The following is a 20456-nucleotide window of genomic DNA, read 5'->3' on the forward strand; positions in this document are numbered from 1 at the left end:
ACAATAGAACATTTTTAAACACAACAGGAGACCAACGTGGTAGTAAACGTCCTGTACTGTACACCACCGACCACTGGGGGCGCTGATACATTAATTAGTTCAAGAAAATAACCTGATCTACGTCACTTCCGTAAACAGAGGGCAACTGAAATGTGGAAAATGTACCGGAATTGTCTTTGTTAGTGTTGTGTTTTTTTCATATTTACGCCTTTTAGACAAGGCTTAATTCCAGCGTAAGTAAAAGATAATATTAATATTTATATTTTGGGACCGTTTTTTACGATTTAACTTAACAAAACAGGTTCATATCAGCGTTTTCACTGCATTTATTGACAGTTTTGTTTTTAAGTTAACACTGTCAAGTACTGTCCAGATAAGCTAAACGTTTGGAAAAGACATAAAAGAATTAATTAATGTAAAATCTCTGAAAATATTCATTAATGTAAAATATCTGAATTCCCTCACGCGCGTGACTTCACACCGTAACGTCATTAACTGTAGCGACAGTAGACATTAGTGAGATGTTATTTTGTATTTTCGTATTGATAACTGTATTTAAATATATTTTTCTTGCAGACTTGTCTTGCTGATAACTTCGTTGCAAACTCCCATTCAGAAAACTCAGGTGATACAATGAATACTGACAGACATACAGAAGATAAAACAGAAGAATCTGCAAACTGTGTGAGTAATAATGCACCTTGTAATCCAGAGAGAAGTACAAGAGAGCAGGTTTTAAAGGACGTAGGAATCACTAGTGTTGCTTTTATTGGTCCAGCATTGCCTCCAGTAACACCTGCAGCCAAGTCTGACATTGAAGACACACTGAGTGAGTTTTACAAAGAGCTAGAGAAGATCGATACACCTGATGCTGCCCTTGAGGAACCGCAGAAGGAGGTTCATTCACACATGCCTCCAGAAACAGCTTCTGGTAAAGAGTTAAAGGACTCAGGCCTGGAGAAAAGCACTGAAATGAGCAGATTGGTGGATACTGATGAATACCAGGACAGCATCAGACAGAAACATCCATCATGGCCACACTGGTATAAAAATGAACCGTACTATCCAAGAAGACCAAGGCCAGGGGCAGAACTGAGCGACTGGCAATACTCTCAAAGACCAACCAGACCCCCAGACCCAAGACATATCAGGCCACCACTATTTCATGAGTCTAATCCCCCACCTGCATTCCCATATCCACAAAACCTCCCACCTCACTTCAGTCAGAACTGGAGCACCTCAGCCCAGACAAACCACTATAATGAAGACTTGAATTCAGAAAACTTGTCTACACTCCCACCTCAGAATGTACGCAGCAGTATGCACCTTCCTCAGGACTTTTATGGAGAATATTCTCACCACTCTGACAAGGATGACAGGGGCTATGATGCTCTGTCAGATAATGTGAATGTCGGTTGGGGTAGAGATGAAAGAAATGAATGGTCTCATCTTGATCAAGATTATGACTGGCGCCAGGAATGTGTTTCAGAAAACGAGCTGTGGGAACGACAGCATCACAGCCGACCTCCAGATAGAGCGACGCAGTCTTCATGTGTGCTGATCTTGATGAGAGGATTACCAGGGTCCGGGAAATCAACACTGGCGAGGTATAGGATTTGTGTTCTGTCATAATATAGAGTTAAAGCAATGTCCAAGCATGAAAGAATTTAAAAGGAGGTACAAAGACACAATTTTTCAGAGGTACAGGGATGAGGGAGGAGTTGGGTATCACTGGGTGTTATAAAGATGTACAAGAAGGTGGTATGTGTATGTATATGTATGTATATGTATGTATAGGTGTGTGTGTGTGTGTGTGTGTATATGTATGCATGTGTATATGTATACAGGGTGGGGAAGCAATATTTTGAGGCAGGGATTGAAAGACAGTGTATGACCAATTAGTTTATTGAAAGTCATGAGAATTTATTTGCCACAAGAACAGTTACATAATAGAAAATGTTTTTATTCTATGTGTCCTCCTTTCTCAATAACTGCCTTCACACGCTTCCTGAAACTTGCGCAAGCGTTCCTCAAATATTCGGGTGACAACTTCTCCCATTCTTCTTTAATAGTATCTTCCAGACTTTCTCGTAATAGTTTTGCTCATAGTCATTCTCTTCTTTCCATTATAAACAGTCTTTATGGACACTCCAACTATTTTTGAAATCTCCTTTGGTGTGACGAGTGCATTCAGCAAATCACACTCTTTGACGTTTGCTTTCCTGATTACTCATATGGGCAAAAGTTTCTGAAAAGGTATGGATAATAGTGTTAGGTATGATTATGACATCAATATATGTTTGGTTTCAAAACAATTGACGTAGTGCCTGCTGAGAAAAAACAACTAAACGTTCATTTTAAATTTTGCTTCCCCACCCTGTATGTGTGTATGTATAGATCTGTGTATGAATATGTATTTACATATATGTGTTACTGTATTATGTGTTTATGTAAATCATGTTGTTCATAATAATATAAAGCCAGAAACCAAATGATTTAATAATAAGTATCAGTCATATTATGGTATATAGTAAAGATATGATTAGACTAGGAAGGTTATTATTGTTATTAATTATATAAGGAAAAGGCATGGGAGTTTAGAAGTTGTACTTCTTCTCACTCCTTTTCCAATATGCATTATATGTCTTATGTTTAAGTGTTTTGTTTATTTGTTTTCTTCTGTTTTGACATTCATATTCGAAATAAATCAATCAATCAATCAAAGGACCTGGCCAAGCGAGTAACAGTGAGAAAACACTGCAGCAATCCCATCATTCCCTATCTGTTTTTAAAAATGTATTTAGCAGCAACCATTATAGCTCAAATTATAGGTCTAAGAGAGGACTTTAACATGCCATTAAGGATTAATAACCAAATATTTAATAAAAACATCAATTTATCATCATTGACAAAGTAACAGAGTGAGGAAAAATACACAGCAGTTATTCAAGGTTTGGAAAAAATGCCAAAAAGTGCTGTTCCCCAAGGAAAGTGCAAATATTTAGCATACCGCACTTTTCTTAATATATGAGAGTATATTATACCCAAAAATGAAACTGATATAATTTTTATTTTAGTTTTAAAAGACATTAATTCATGTAACGGAGTGAGAATCCAGAAAAGTAACAGAGGTGTTTGTTCAGTGTGATGCACTATAATAATTATAATCAAAGATTTGATTAAGGTACTGATAAAATGATCAGTCTTTGGCCACATATGTTTCATTACTATGTTTAATACAGCTGCTGTTTTTTTTTTTTATAATAAATAACATTCAAAAGTCATTATAGTATTTGATTATTATGAAATATAAGATTAGACACGGGCATATATTTTGAACATATTTATGTACACATTGATGTTTACATTCAGAATATATGCTGTATACATTCATTTACAACCTTTACAGTGTATTGTCATATATTTTCTTGTATATCCAGTTGTAATTCAGGTAAAAATTAAATAAACACAGTTTTAGAAACTAGAGATATATGTCTTTCACGCTGAGTAATCAAATCTATCATTTTCGAGAAAAAAGAAATTGAGCCTGATGTTCACTTTCACTTGGCCAGGCCCTTCAGTCAGGAAGCATCAAGCCTCATATCTTAGTTTATCCTCTTAAATATGCTGCCTTCATCATATTTTTGGCCAAATTGTGTTAGCTGCATAACTCTAACCCTTCTGATTTATTTCATGCAGACATCAAAGTTTGGCCAAAAATATGACTTAGGCAATTATGTTATGAGGCTAAGTATATATATATTTTTTTCTTATCCATAACTCTCTCTACAGGGAACTGCTGTCCTCTGGTCCCAGTGGGTTAATACTGAGCACAGATGACTATTTTGCTCACAATGATGGCTACCGCTATGATCCGGGTCTCCTGGGAGCAGCTCATGAATGGAACCAGAGGAGAGGTACATTATCTCCTTAAATGCCCATAAAGGTTTAAAAGCACTGAAATGTATCTCATTACAGTTTTTCACAGTCATTTTGTCTCAATTTGTTGTCCTCATTTTTTGAATCACACATGCTTTTGGTGCAAACTACATTACACCCACCCAAATATTATGTAGATTATCAAAAATAAGGGGATTAAAGCTGCTTCAACTACTAAAATATGAACTCTCTAATACTAGTTTGTGGCGTACAGTGAGATACAAAACACAAACAACTTTGAGCATAGTAAAATACATTTATTATGGGTTTCTGCATCCTCTGTTTTTATACATTATTGGACTGCTAATTGAAAGAAAAAAGTGTGACACCTATAACAATAGGTTATATATTGTAATGCTGTCTGTTTTTAGCTTACCGGCCGACAGACCGTAAGCTATTGTCGTCATGCAGCGTCCGGTGTCATCTGCCGTCGTCTGTCGTCGTCTGTCGTCCGTTACAAAAATTTCAATCGTCTTCTTCTCCGAAACTACAATTCCGATTTACTTCAAACTTGGTCTACAGCTTCTTTATGATGATGTCAACAAAAGTTAGTGAAATTATTTGGATCTGGATCTGATTCTGGATTTAGTGCGACTTCGAAAAATGTCCCCATTATAAGAGATAGGAAGTGGATCGCTGCAATTACTCAGTAAATATAAATGATATCCAGTGTAAATTTCTACAGTCCAGCCCTGATGGGGAGATGACCAAAACATAATGTCCACATGCTGATCAGGATCTTCTTCTGGATCCGGGAACTTACGGAAAATTTAACATGAGCTCTTATGGGGAAAGAATTTCAATCATTTTCTCCGAAACTACAGTTCTGATTGACTTCAAACTTGGTATACAGCTTCTGTATGATGATGTCAACACAAGGTATTGACATTATTTCGATCCGGGTTTGATTCTGGATTTGGTGCAACTTTGAAAAATTTCCCTATTATAAGAGATAGGAAGTGGATCGATGCAATAAATCATTAAGTATCAACGATATCAAGTTGGAATTTGAATTTTTTACAGATCTGATTGGAATATGACCAAAACATGGGCTATTTCTGTAATAGAATAAATACACATAACTGGATGATAATAAATGGCATCTGGATACATTTCCCAAAGCTTTTCACTTGGCCGGTAAACTACAGGGCCATTGGTCCTATTTTTGTTTTTGGGTCCAATCAAGCATAAGTGAACATCAACATGAAAAAGTAAATTTGAACACATCATTCATCAAGTGGGCTCATTTTTTAGCTAAAGATCTGTATTTTATGGATTTGTTGTCCTTTTTAAAATACCACTTGTAGAAAAAAATTTTGGTCTAAAAAATTTGAAAATGTATTCAGTTTGCTGATTATATAGATAGTTGTTAAGTTTCAAGTATTAGATGTTCATTATTTTGTAAATATTATTGATATTTATGAGTTTGAACATTTGTGAGTTGCTTAAAAGGCCCTGTCCATGTATTACCACAAAAATACCAGTTTTTAATTTTCAAGTTACTTATAATTCAGATATTTGATTGAAATTTTCTGAAAGTAATGATCTTTTGATACATTTTGGGTGATATATACAATGGTAAAGAGTCGTCCACTTGTTAGTATGGCAGCCTGTCCACGTGTTACCACATTGTCATGTCAATAAAACAGAGATTTTTCAATATTTTGCTCCAAAATTTGTTTTCAGCAGTTAAACATAATATCTAACAGGTTTGTCCTACTTGATATTGATTTCTGTTGAGAACTGCATGTTTTGAATGTTTGCGTAAAGCTTAAAAAATTGATGTCAGTTTCGAGTCCATGTGTTGCCGAGCAGTAATTTGACATTTTTCACTTGAAAATTTTATCTCCCCAAATCTTGTTATATATAATGTTAAAGTGCTTATAAATACCTACTCAAATATGTATAATACATCCATATAAGTTACTCTGCTTACATGACAGAGACTGTTGAACATGAAATGTGTCCACGGGTTACCGCTCGATCAAACCCTTTTTTGTTTTTGAAATATTTACTCTTTTTCACACTAACATTTTTTTTTTTTATTTCAAATATGGAAATGGTACAAGCTTTCTGATTGCTGCTAATTGACTTCTTTGCACAACATAATATAGAAATGAAAATTCAAGGAAGCATAAAATAATAATACACACATAAAGAAAAAGAAACAAAAGTCATATTCGAAAAGGAGAGACAAGCATAGCTCTCACCCCTTTGTCTAAACCAACAATTTGTACATACATACATACATACATACATATACACACACGTGTGTGTGTGTGTGTGTGTGTATATATATATGTATATATATGTATGTGTGTTTATCTACATACATACATACACACACACACACACACACACACATATACCATCATGTACATATATATACATACATTTACATATACATACATATACACATATACATACCCATGTGCATACACTTGCATATACATGTACAAATACATATATACACTGTTGCATACATACACATATACATTCACATAGGCTTCTCTGCCTCTAATCCCAATGCCATATCAATGAGTTGTCAACAGAGTGACAGTAATTCAGATAAAAAAAGAATTCCATTGTGCCCTTCTGTGGAAACATGGTGGTGCAGTATAGCAGAACATGAGTTGATCTGCTCGTAAGGTAGATATAAACAGCTCATTTGTACATTAACTAAATCACAGCACTTCTTATTTAAATCTATTGTCATCCTAATGCTCATCCATTCTGTCCTCTGTATATATGCTAATTATCTCTTTTGCCTTGAGCCTTGGAAAAGTGTAAGTCTTTAGACTGAATCCACTCCTATAATCATCCATGATTATGTCAAGTCAAGCAACTAAAGGAACTTTTAACCTTGAGCCTCTTCCTCTCACCAAGGGTCCATGACTTACATGTAGAGAAATAATAACAGAAAAAAAAAACCTACATCTGTATTATGTCTTTATAAACATGCATACAAATATGGATACCTCTTTTTTCAAGCATGTAGATTCATTTGTGTGTCAGTACAGCTTATTTCCACTTTCAGTGATCTACATTTTGTTGGAATTTGAACTCAAATGTAACTGCGGTGTGAGTTCATTATCTGTGTTGATTGGTAAAGTGAATGTAAATGAGTTAAAGAGAATTTGGTTTGTTCTTGATTCTTTTTCAGCCATAGATGCTATGTATGATGGCTGTTCTCCTATTATTATTGACAACACCAACATCCAAGCCTGGGAAATGAAGCCTTATGTCAAAGTGGTGGGTAGAGATGTTCTCATATTGGACATTTCATCATCTGTCATGTCTCTTGTATGGTTTATAGAAGAAATAACGTCCGTTGTTTTCACAGGCCTTGGAAAGAGGCTATAGAGTAGACTTTTGTGAGCCTGACACCAGCTGGAAGTTTGATCCACTTGAGTTGGAGAGGTACATTTAGCGAATATCAACATCTTTACACAACAGTCCAGTCAAATGTCACATCCTAACATTACACCGCCGCTCCTGTTTGTCCTGCAGGAGGAACAAGCACGGTGTTCCCCAGGAGAAAATCGCCCAGATGCTGGATCGCTTCTCGTTTCCCATTTCCGTCGACATCGTCATGAGTTCTCAAGAGCCGCCGCATGTGAACCAGAGACACCGAACGGAGCCGCAAACGACGAGGAAATACCAGCATTAACATTAATTCGTCCAGCCAAGTATTTTGTAATGTTGATAATATTGCGAGTTTGATTTTTAATATATTTTGTACATTAAAATTGTAAATGATGGGTTCATTCCTAATTTATGTTGGAAATATTTTCCAGCAAAGGTGTTAATATGCTTGAAATTTTTGTATTTATTGATACATTTCAGAGTTTTTTCAGGCCTTTCGCCATTGTGTTCTATAAAATACACTTTAAAACTACATGTCTGTCATTTCAGATTCTTAATTCCACTTGCTCAAACTGTTTTTGGTTGTTTTTATGTCCCTGAAATCACACGTTACATCCGCATCATCAACATAAATTGAAATGTTCCATCGTTATAATACATCTAAGCTACTTTGTCAACAAACTGGGGGCGTGCGCTGCAGAAAAGAATCCTTTTACAGTTTAACCATGACTCTACAAAGCTGGAATTTAAGCTTTGAAGTGCGAACGTGGGAAACATACTGACAAAGCAGAAAAATCCCAGTAATATGCCCCTCACTTATCATCATCTGAGGGAAACAAAATGAGTTAAAGCTCATATTCAGTGGCAAACTGGTGTGAGGCGGTTGTTTGTGATAGCTTTCATTGTTGTGTCGTACAGGAACACATATTCCCTGTGGTGTTCATTAAATCGGCACACAGGGGTACTGGTGTAGTGGATGGATGTTTTCCAATTCTGCAAGCCCTGTGGAAAAGTAACAGGAAATCTTTGCGGGGTTTCACACTTCTAAAAACCAGGGTTATCCATAACATATACTGTATATTATAAAGCACAGTAAAAATTGTCCTTAAGCTTTGTTATTTTTCAGGGTTGTAGTGGGCGTGTGTCTGTATCTGTAAAACAAAATAGGCAAGAAATATGTGTATAGTCTTGAAACACACTCAAAAAAAAAAAAAAATCAAAACTCAACAGATTCTGCCGGTGAAGTCCCCATTCAGCATAACCTTTATCTGGGTTCAGTAAATCTTCAACTCTTTTGGTTAAAGTGCCTGGATGTTTTGTTTTGTTTTGTTTTTTAAACAATTGCAGGGTGGGGAAGCAAAATTTACAATATTTTGAGGCAGGGATTGAAAGACAGTGTATGACCAATTAGTTTATTGAAAGTCATGAGAATTTATTTGCCACAAGAACATTTACATAATAGAAAATGTTTTTATTCTATGTGTCCTCCTTCTTTCTCAATAACTGCCTTCACACGCTTCCTGAAACTTGCGCAAGTGTTCCTCAAATATTCGGATGACAACTTCTCCCATTCTTCTTTAATAGTATCTTTAAGAAAGTCGACATTGCTGTGTGATGTTCTATTGGTAGCATGTTCTAAAACGCCCCAAATAGCATAATCCAGAGGGTTTAGATTTAGGCTAGAAGGCAGCCATAAACATGATTCCCAAAAACTGCTAAAGTTGGATTTGCAGAAATCTTGTATTTTTCTAGCTGTGTGGGCTGGAGCACCATCCTGTGTCCATACATAATTTCCATCTGGGTAGTTTGCTTTAAGCCTTGGCAATACCTGGTATCTGGATGGATTTAGTTGGATCCTTTAGGATTTTGGATTTGACAGCTTTAATAAAAGCTTTGGTACGTTTTTTGTTGCTTCCTCCACTTCCAGACTTTCTCGAAGTAGTTTTGCTCATAGTCATTCTCTTCTTTCCATTATAAACAGTCTTTATGGACACTCCAACTATTTTTGAAATCTCCTTTGGTGTGACGAGTGCATTCAGCAAATCACACACTCTTTGACGTTTGCTTTCCTGATTACTCATATGCGCAAAAGTTTCTGAAAAGGTATGGATAATAGTGTTAGGTATGATTATGACATCAATATATGTTTGGTTTCAAAACAACTAACGTAGTGCCTGCTGACAAAAAACAAATGTTCATTGTGAATTTTGCTTCCCCACCCTGTATGTTACATTTAGGGTTCCCACAGGTTTCTACAAGTTTAATTTATGACTTTTTAAGACTACTTAGATCTGAATTTAAAGCCTATTTCACAGCCATACTGGGAAAAGTTCATGACTCCTAGAATATATGAAAATGTATTTATGTGCATCAGCAGAGACTGAATATTACATACACACTGTACACTGAACTGAATGCTCTGTGATCATTTCTCACTGAGGGCTGCAAAGTTAGTGATAATTGGTTCAATTTATACTAGCGTGTTCTAGTTGTGGTAGTTTTTATGCTGGGCAGAGCTGACTTTTGGGAAAAGATGTTACTCTACATTCTATAAATACTGACATAAAAATCAATTGGTAAATCATGATCTTCATTATTTTACATATGATAGTGGATGTATTTCGATTACAACTGTTTGAATTGTGATATTTATTATTTTACATATTTCATTACTGTAATAGATTACAACTAGTACTGATGATATCCTGGACTTCATCATTGTCAATACCGAGGGTGGGATGTGAAAGGGTGTGTGTGTGTGTGTGTGTGTGGGGGGGTGTTTTTAAAATCCACATCCTGACCCTGAGGGGGCAGTATCCCAGTGCCCCCAGCACAGATATCCTCCTGAGACCCAGCAAAGGATTGTTGTCCACTTTAGGGGACAAGAGTTTCACAGCTCTATTGAAAAAAAATTAAAAATTCCACTGCAAAGGACATTCCATAAAAATGTTAAAAAAAAAAAAAAAAAAATGTATCTGAAAAAACTGTTGCGTCATACTGTTTCCAAAATGTAAAAAGCCAAAACTTATACTTTCTTGGGTCTCAGGAGGGTATTTGTTGTATTGCATTTGCTATATCACATTTGTCCAGCAGTCACTAACAAAGTGTTCAACGTGATTGTAAGGCCATTGTATTCCGAAATTACTAATATCTCCCAAAATATTGGTCCTATCAACTTGCCGTTTTTGCTAGTCTCTTCCTTGACCAAAAATACATAAGTATGCCAAACTATAACAGTCAGCTCTTTCAAGATTTTGTGTGATGCCCTAGACACACACACAAATACACAAAAACAGAGTCCACTTCCCTTTTAAAATATAATATTGTCGGGTTGGAGCGGGTGGACCTGAGTCAACTAATGTTACTGTCTTTCTAGTTTGGACATTAAACAGACACATTAAACACAATACAGTGAACAAGTTTATGGCAACATAACGTAAGACCTACCATATCAACTTTAACACATTTTAAAGACTTTTTTTAAGGTATTAAATATAGATTTGTGAATTCAAGACTTTTACAACTTTTTATGACCCTGTGGGAACCCTGTAGCCTACATTACACATCTTCAGAATTTCCCTGAGGCTTTCATGGTCTTTTATCCTTTTCTCCGTCCAGATGATCCCATATACAGTTGCGGAAAAAAACTATTAGACTACCCCTTGTTTTCTTCAGTTTCTTGTTCATTTTAATGCCTGGTACAACTAAAGGTACATTTGTCTGGACAAATATAATGATAACAACAAAAATAGCTCATAAGAGTTAAATTTCAGAGCTGATATCTATCCATTTTCCATGGTTTTCTTGATAATAACCAAAATCACTTCAGTTCTTACATCAATAGGGTCTGTCAGTGGCATTGTACTGCCAAAAACAGTGCTTTTAGGCATTCCATGTTCTCTTTTCTGTCTGTTTTTGTCACATGATACACACAGGAGTTAGGACTTGATTGCATAACCATTGTTTTTAATGACTTTTGATGGTCTAATAATTCTTTCCGCGACTGTATCTTCTACAATATTCATACTTTTTACTGAAATGCATTGCTGTTTTTAAAGCTGTTTACATATTTGCTGTAGATTCTAGTTGAACATATATTACAACAAATACTATGAAATGCATACATGTGGTCATTGTCTTGCTCAAACAACAAACCTTATGGTGGCCCAAGACTCTTGCACAGTACTATATATATTTTTAATTTATTATGGAAATTGCTGTCTGTGTGGCGCTAGCAGTTCTCATTCCCTGTGGTGTTGGATACATTTATCTGTGGTGCTTCGTATGGCAGATCTGGGTTACCTTTTCTGTTTTCAGCTTCATATTATACAGACTGTTAAAAATAGCACAAGAAAATAGAGAACGAACATAAAAGAACACTTTGTCTTTGTTAAGGGCACATCTGAGGCTGCAGTTTGTTTGCTGTTCCTTTATAATGAGACACCCCCTTATTACAGTGTATACAGCACATTGTTCTACTGTGACATTTATACTTACAACAGACCTGTTTAGAACTGGTTTTGCATTAATATTTCCTCATGTGAGCTTATAATTGGAAAAATATTTTGCGTAATGAAAATGGTAAATATGTCGAGTGACTCAGTGTTTAGTGTGTGTCAGTGACTGAAACGTACAGGACCAAAAAATGTCAATTACTTACAGCCTTCTAGTGTTTCAAGGTTGGTTTGCATTGTGATGACAAGAGGAGATGGCATCTGCAGACGTTTCTGTTCACAGTGACGGAATCGCTCTTTGAGTCATGTTGATCTGCAGCACATTTTTACCTCAAAGAGAAATAAATAAAATCTGAGGAATGTAGGTAAACACTCTCCAAGGTTTGGAAGTACCTCATCCTATTGTGTTTAGAGACACGCAGTTTCTTTGTTTATACAGGGTGGGGAAGCAAAATTTACAATATTTTGAGGCAGGGATTGAAAGACAGTGTATGACCAATTAGTTTATTGAAAGTCATGAGAATTTATTTGCCACAAGAACATTTACATAATAGAAAATGTTTTTATTCTATGTGTCCTCCTTCTTTCTCAATAACTGCCTTCACACGCTTCCTGAAACTTGCGCAAGTGTTCCTCAAATATTCGGGTGACAACTTCTCCCATTCTTCTTTAATAGTATCTTCCAGACTTTCTCGTAATAGTTTTGCTCATAGTCATTCTCTTCTTTCCATTATAAACAGTCTTTATGGACACTCCAACTATTTTTGAAATCTCCTTTGGTGTGACGAGTGCATTCAGCAAATCACACACTCTTTGACGTTTGCTTTCCTGATTACTCATATGGGCAAAAGTTTCTGAAAAGGTATGGATAATAGTGTTAGGTATGATTATGACATCAATATACGTTTGGTTTCAAAACAAATGACGTAGTGCCTGCTGAGAAAAAACAACTAAATGTTCATTGTAAATTTTGCTTCCCCACCCTGTATGTAACAAACTATTGCATTTAGCAGCTCAAATATTCAGTTTGATCAAACAAATGTATAGATATTGGCACAAAAAGCTTAATTTTCATCATTTAACTGACACCTTTGGATGACATACATGTGGGTCAATATGTAATTGAGAGATATTTGAAGTCCATGGGATATAGCTCACATACATCTTAAAACCTCTTTAGCCCTATCGGCCTGCCTGCGGGCTGAAAAAATTATATTAATATTCATCTACCATAAAAATATAATAAATCAGGACAATGGATGTTTTTTTCAACTTGTGCTCAAAGTTTGATGATGATGATGATGAAATTCTTTATTCAAGCATCACATAATAACCAGTGTCAACAACAGCACTTCAAACATTACAAACATTACCAACAGGTTAATGATTGAAAAGGCACAGGCAGAAGTAAAATGCTTATATTAATGCCTGTCCTACATAACAAAATTCAGCTACCCAGCACCCAATATAGGAAAAAGAAAACAAAAAAACAATGTATCCAAGCAAACAAACAAGCGAAACATAAAAAGGTGAAAATAAACCAGAGGAAATGAAAACTTAACTTAACGTAAGAGTATAATTTTTTTTTTTTTTTGCATTTATCTGAGGTCATCTTTAGGTACTTCCTGGGGGGAAATATGTCTACATTTCTCTTTTATTATTGGGTCTAAAAAGCTGCCAAAGTGCCAGGTACCAAAATGTACCCAGTTTCATAGAAGCACCCATCTATTTGCTTATAAAACTGTGGCTTTGACAGACAGGGTGAACAGCGTGTCATAATGAAATGTTTAATGTAGGGTGAAATGGGTGAAACCATAAGAAAAGCTCACAGTATGTTCTCAGCTGGAGCAGGATGACAGCTGCCCTCTGTGTCTTTAGCATAAAAGGACTGACCTTTGAATCTCAGCTCTGTTCGACAATCTAGACCTGGATAAAGCAGAGGTTTGATTCTGTGTGAGCAGCAGCAGAAGCTCCCTGAATGAACACACAGTCTGATGTGATAAGAGCTGCTCTGTGAACCAGCCGGAGTTGTTTCCATGGGGAAAACACAGTGTTGTTGTTTCAGAGCGACTTTTCCACTGATTGACGAAGCACAGACTGAAGCATAGATGCACTGAAAACTCTTTCTGATTATTTTGATTGATTTATTTAACCCATAAAGACCCAGTGCTATTTTTATGGCCATTCCAAAATATTTTTTTCTCTATATTCAACTTTTCCTAAGTGATTTATCACCATTTATTATGACATTATCCTCTCTCTGTATTTTGTGTTTGTTTGTTTTTTTTCAGTGAACATTATATATTTTCCTATATTTAATTCACTGATCATGTAGATGTTCATAAAAGTTCAGAATAAAGTTCAAGGTAATTTTTTTCTCTATATTTAACTTTTCTTAAGTGATTTATCACCATTTATTATGACATCCTCTGTATTTTGTGGTTTTTTTCAGTGAACATTATATATTTTCCTATATTTAATTCACTGATCATGTAGATGTTTATAAAAGCTCAGAATAAAGTTCAAGGTCATTTTTTTCTCTATATTTAACTTTTCTTAAGTGATTTATCACCATTTATTGCAATATTATCTTCTGTGTTCTGCATTTTTTGAGTGCAAAACTGATATTTTCTGATATTTAAGTCACTGATCATGTATATTTTCATAAAATCTCAGATTAAAGTTCAAGGTTATCAAATCAAAAACAGAGAAAACTGAAGACAAAGTGACTTTTTCAGTGACATATATCATTAGTTGAACATAAAACAAGTGTCGTCATCCATTGTTATTTATCAAACTCCACTGGTTTTACTGGTGAATTGATGTTAAACATGAAGGTGTTTCCATGGTAACTACAGAGCCTCTGAACATCCAAATGGGTCATATCTGATGACCATGAAAAGATGACAAACTGTATTTTACACCAATTATTTACATGTATTGATAGGATTGATGGATCAACAGGTATTAAATATTTTAAATTAGTAGATGGTTTTGGTTGTCGGTGGCTGTTTAGGTCTTTATGGGTTAAGTTTTGATTACAATGATGGATGTTTGTGGAAGTCATTTTAGATCATGTAGGCAAAAATGCATTTTTAGGAGTGATGTTAGACTAAAATTGATGGAAACATCTAAAATATATACAGTTCTAGATAAAGCAATAAACACACTGAACTATAAACACACTTTTTATTTGTCACTTGTCCTACACATTTGAATTATTCTGTATTCTTCATACAACGCAAAAATGTCACAGTGGTAGTTAATAATGTCGGATCCAGAAAACACACATACCTGCTGTTTTTAACCCATAAAGACCCAAACATCCACCGTCGACCAAAAATGTAAAATATAAACCTGCTGATCCATTAATCCTATCAATACATGTAAATAATTGGTGTAAAACGCAGTTATTCATCTTTTCATGGTCATCAAATATGACCCGTTTAGACGTTCAGAGGCTCTATAGTTACCGTGGAAACACTGTCATCTTCTACAATGTTGATTCACCAGTAAAACCCATGGAGTTGAATCAATGACAGTGGATGGAGACACTTTATGGGTTTATGTTCAATTAATGATTGATTTTGCTTTAAAAGTCACTTTTTCTTCAGTTTTCTCTGTTTTTGATTTGATAGATAACCTTGAACTTTATTCTGAGATTTTATGAACATTTATATCAGTGGTTCCCAACCTTTTTTGGCTCGTGACCCCATTTTAACATCACAAATTTCTGGCGACCCCAGACATTTAAAACTGAGACTTTTTTTTTTTTTTGCTAAAGTTAATTTTTTTTTTTTGATCATGTAATAGTTTGCTATACTATGTTGCAAATAAACGTTAATTTTATACGACATTTAGTCTATATAATGTATATTGTTATGGACAGAGGCAGAAAACTCAGGTGTAGATTACTGCACAAAGTGAAAATTTTATTTTCCTTGGTCAGGATATGTACAGTCAGTCCAGCTTGGATTTACAAGGCTGACAATTAATACTGAATAAACAAGAACTCAAACTATGAATTATGAAAGAGCTGCAGCATCTGAAACTGGCCACAATGAACATTTGACAGATAAACAGTACCACAGTGCTTGAGTTTCAGCTTCACAGTTTGTCATGTCTTTTATGGATCGGGATTGTCTCTCTCAACTCACCATATATTTTTTATTAGTAAGTTGTTTTTTATTTTGATCAATTACAAGCAATTTCAGGCAACCCCATTTGAATTCCAAGCGAAAAAAGTTGAAAAACACTGATCTACATGATCAGTGAATTTAAATATAGGAAAATACCTGATTTGCACTCAAAAAATGCAGAACACAGACGATAATATTGTAATAAATTGTAAAAAAAAAAAAAAAAAAAAAAGTCACTTCAGAAAGGTTAAATATAGAGAAAAAGAAAGTCATTTGGGAACTGTCATGGAAGTAGCACTGGGTCTTTATGGGTTAATGATGCAGGCTGTAAAGGTCACAGATCTGGTAGAGTTCAAAACAATTCCATTAATGTACAAAGGCAGAAATAACCTACTTCCTGGTATTGTTTAGAAGAGGTTCTCAGAGATTAACTTTATGAAAGATAAAAGAAAAATACTGAAGAGCATATGTGTTTCAGTTTGTAGAGGTAATCTGTGAAATGCCTTATCTGTTGAACTGAAGCCAAGTATATGAGACGTATGGGAAATAGGATTATTGATGTTACTTATGTCATTTATATTATTAGTTTTCATTGTGTTTTTTGTTGATTTGTTGGAGCAGCACTTGCACAATCCTAAAGAAACTTGTAATGAAATAAAAGTTTTGATTTGACTTATTTAGCATTAAAAAAAAAGGTTGCAATCTTTTAAAGTTGTACTTCTTTCAACTCCATTTTGGACCTGCAATATAATGTACGTGGATATTTACCTTGAGAGTTTGTTCAATATGTTCCTGTCAACTCTTATTTTGTGGAATGAATTATTACTTGTTGGAAATAAGCATAATCTGATAATCAGTGGCCTAAGAAATCCCAGAAATCCACAGTACACACCAAAACAAATCATGCATTGTTAAATGTACAACACTGACATAATATCCTGTTATTTTTTTTCAGCAGCAGGATGCCCGAAACAGGAACACTAGTACATTTCACCCTCTGTGGGAGCTTGTACACAAATAAAAAAGCATAAAATCATCATTCTGGCCTGGAAATAAACCCCCCAGAGAACCTAGAGAACACCATTTCTCTTCTCTTATTCTGAATTTGTTGTTCTAATATTAATTTCCTCCAATTAACAGGCTGATTTTAATGGTTTAGAGAATGTCCCCCCTCTGAGGAACATTTTGTACCAAACATCAGCCTGCCTGAGGGCTTCTGGGAGTCCTTGAAAAACCCAAACTACGTGGGCTGGTTCTTATTTAAGTGTGTGAACTGAAGTGAAAAGAACAAATGTGAAGCTGGACCAAAAAAATCAAAGTAATGGTCGTTTGTATCCAGACTCACCTTGAGGGAACACGTGTCCTCCTACACCTTTAATAAGAGAAGACTGTGTGGTGTGTGACTGTAACGTGAGGTGGACGACCATCAGTATGTGTGCTTTGAATGATGATGAGATTGTGCTCCATGAGTCACAATTAAGTCACTGTCATTAAGAATCTTGGAGACTAAAAGGGCAGGCAGAATTAGATCTGACACCCACTCAGGAAGCAGAGGACAGCACAAACTGACACGACCGGCTAATGGGAGTCTATTAGTTCTCCATGAGCTCTAAATGATATTCACTTTTAATTTCTACTTCAGGATCAGTTGCTGCAATTTTAGTTTTTATTATTATTATTATTATTATTATTATTATTATTATTATTATTATTATTATTATTATTACCACATCTTGTATTTTGGTCATGGATTTGACAAGTAAAAGGTACATTTTCTAATTGGAGGAGGATTTCCCTAAATGGCTTCCATCTGGGACAATAAGGAAGGGGATAAAACTTAATGCAATATGATGTTTCAGTCATTAATTCGTGTAAATTTGCTCCTAAAACTTGTTTTGGAGCTGCAGAGGGGTGTTTGGAGCTGGTCGACTGGGAAATTCACGTTGTTTATTGTGGTCGTCACGTGAAGCTGATAGCCAATGACGGCCGCGTTCTGCAACAGCACAGTGTGTCATCTCTTTACACACCGACGACCAATCAGTGCGTCAAGTCGAACACAACGACGCACGACACCACGTGATGCACCGTTCAAAATAAAAGCATGGAATGATTCTGGGATTAAAGTTAGAAACTGTCAATAAACCATAATAAAAGCAAAACCATGGATTTTTATCATGTAACAAAATGATAATAATAATAATAATAATAATAATAATAATAATAATAATAATAATAATAATAATAATAAATCTACTATTATTATTATTGTTGTTATTGTTATTATTGTTATTATTATTATTATTATTATTATTATTATTATTATTATTATTATTATTATTATTAGTAGTAGTAGTAGTAGTAGTAGTAGTAGTAGTAGTAGTACAACTGGAGGGTATGACCTGTGCAAACCTGTGCAATATTCCATTTTTCCTTGTGTAATTAATAGAATGAATGAATGAATGAATGAATGAATGTTTATTTCAGTTAAATACAAAATACAAAACACATACATATTTTAAAAAATAAAAAAAAAACAACAAAAAAACAACAAAACAAAACACATACACATTAAACACAAACAAGCATAAAATTAACACATTTTGTAACTGAAAAAGGAAGAAGCTGAAGCCGGAGGCTTATTTCTGCTTCTCCTATTCACATCCTTTGTCCAAGTCCACACCTTAAGTTGCAGCAGATAAATACTTAAACACAAATTATACTATATTCAGTGTTATAAGTCATTTTGTAATCATATTACTTTCATAGCCCTTCATAATTTGACAAATTAAATTCTTTTTGAAACTCAACAGTGAGCTACACAATTTCACTTCATCCTTCAATTCGTTCCATAGCTTGACACCAATAACTGAAACACTGTGATATTTAACGTTTGTTCTTACTTTACATTTTTCAAACACAAACATCCCTCTTAAATTATAATGTCCTTCTCTTAACTTAAAAATTTTCTGAATACAAAAGGAAGGTTTTTACTTTTAACGCGAAACATAAATTCCATTGTTTTTAAATATACAATATCAAAAAATTTTAGTAAACCAGATTCTACAAAAAGTGGATTACTTGATTGGCGATAACCAGCTTTGTTTATGACTCTAATAGCTTTTTTTTGGAGTTTAATTATCGGGTCTAAATTAGTTTTATACACATTGCCCCATATTTCCACACAGTATGACATATATGGCCTATTAATAGCCTACTCTACACTTCTGAGTGGAAATGTGCAATCAATATATCAATACTTTTTTCAACTATCTGTTAGTACATGTCTTGTATTATATACACACATATACATATAAACCTACACAGCCTAATGTTTTCTATTCTATACATATATTTCCTTAGTGAGGATAAATCAGGTTCAGAAGATGGATGAATGAGTGAACTATATGCTTTAGAAAAACTATAGCTGTAAAGGGTCATCTATATAAAGAGAGAAATTAAATAAATAGTTGACAAAATCAAACAAAACATGGAAAAGACATTTAATGAATCAGAATGAAAACATTTGTCAATGTTTTATTTATTTTTATTTCTTTTTTTATTTGAACAATGAACATTGAACAGTATATATACATAACAGTACACAACAAACAAGGATAGAAAGTTTCATAATTCACAGAATATTTTACATCACAAATATATAGAAATACATGTAAGCAAAAAAATTTGAAAAATAAATAAATAAATAAATAAATAAAAATATTAAAAGATATAATAAAAATGAAAATTGCTCAAGGTAAAAGTAGAAATTATACAAATTAAATAAGGTTATACACTTGACATTTATTTATTTATTTAGTTTTATTTGCTTTAGAATTTATGCTGTTCCTCAAATTGTCTACAGAATTGGAAAAAAGGGCAGTGAAAACAGTAATGTTTGGACATTTGTGTGCAAATTTGGAGCAATGAATGTGAAATTTGGCAAAAATAATCAAAAGGTTAATAATGTATCTTTTTTCTGGAGTTATTTTATCAATTTGTGATAGGCCAAATAAAATGTGTTGAAAGTTCAATTTACATGAAGAGTCAATTTTAGTGTTTATAAAATTATTTAAATCAATCCAAAATATATGTATGTAGGTGCAATCCCAAAATAAAGGACATATTGTACCATTTGTCAATGTACATGTATGAAGATCTGGATTGTTCCATGAATGAGGAATATGGAGGCTTGAATTTTTCTTTTTTACAACTTTATTTGTCATTTTTCCATATCAACAACACTGACATCATTAAAGCATTTCTTGCAAAAGTTGTGAACTTGCCCCCCACCCCATCCAGGTGGCATCCCCACAGACACATCCACATAAACACTCACGTATCAAACAGCCAAACAGTACACCAAAAGAAGAAATAAATATACACATATACAAAAAACAGCCAGACCCAAAAAAAAAAAAAAAAAAAAAAAAAAAAAAAGACTCAAACCAATCTGTGTTGACCATTATGGTTATATCACAAACATTCTGGACCTCTGGTATAAGAAAAAAGTCCCAACAGTCAGAATATGGACACTGAGAAGACTAGGAGCCAGAGAGAG

At 34.4% G+C, this 20456-nt stretch overlaps 1 protein-coding gene across 3 annotated transcripts; it reads left to right on the plus strand.

The window, feature by feature from the left end:
* The first annotated feature begins 135 nt into the window (after positions 1-135).
* Positions 136-7839, plus strand: n4bp2l2 (NEDD4 binding protein 2-like 2). Of its 3 annotated transcripts, none has more exons than XM_030153131.1 (6): positions 136-237; positions 577-1607; positions 3793-3917; positions 7103-7191; positions 7283-7359; positions 7450-7839. In XM_030153131.1, the coding sequence occupies exons 2-6, from the start codon at positions 634-636 to the stop codon at positions 7607-7609; spliced, it is 1425 nt and encodes a 474-aa protein (XP_030008991.1). In that variant the 5' UTR covers positions 136-237; positions 577-633; the 3' UTR covers positions 7610-7839. The 3 variants fall into 3 exon arrangements, with proteins under 3 accessions (XP_030008991.1, XP_030008993.1, XP_030008990.1); XM_030153133.1 differs by having other exon boundaries at positions 136-235; positions 604-1607; XM_030153130.1 differs by having other exon boundaries at positions 136-233.
* The last annotated feature ends 12617 nt before the right edge of the window (positions 7840-20456 follow it).

This window comes from Sphaeramia orbicularis, chromosome 13, assembly GCF_902148855.1.
Source record: "Sphaeramia orbicularis chromosome 13, fSphaOr1.1, whole genome shotgun sequence".
In the NCBI taxonomy this organism is placed as follows: domain Eukaryota; kingdom Metazoa; phylum Chordata; class Actinopteri; order Kurtiformes; family Apogonidae; genus Sphaeramia; species Sphaeramia orbicularis.

Bases quoted from the DNA above. Each gene is read 5' to 3' on its own strand.
- n4bp2l2 (XM_030153131.1), top strand. From the start codon at position 634: ATGAATACTGACAGACATACAGAAGATAAAACAGAAGAATCTGCAAAC. The intron at 3,918-7,102 runs GTACATTATCTC...ATTCTTTTTCAG, and splicing joins TGAATGGAACCAGAGGAGAG to CCATAGATGCTATGTATGAT. The intron at 7,192-7,282 runs GTGGGTAGAGAT...TTGTTTTCACAG, and splicing joins TGAAGCCTTATGTCAAAGTG to GCCTTGGAAAGAGGCTATAG.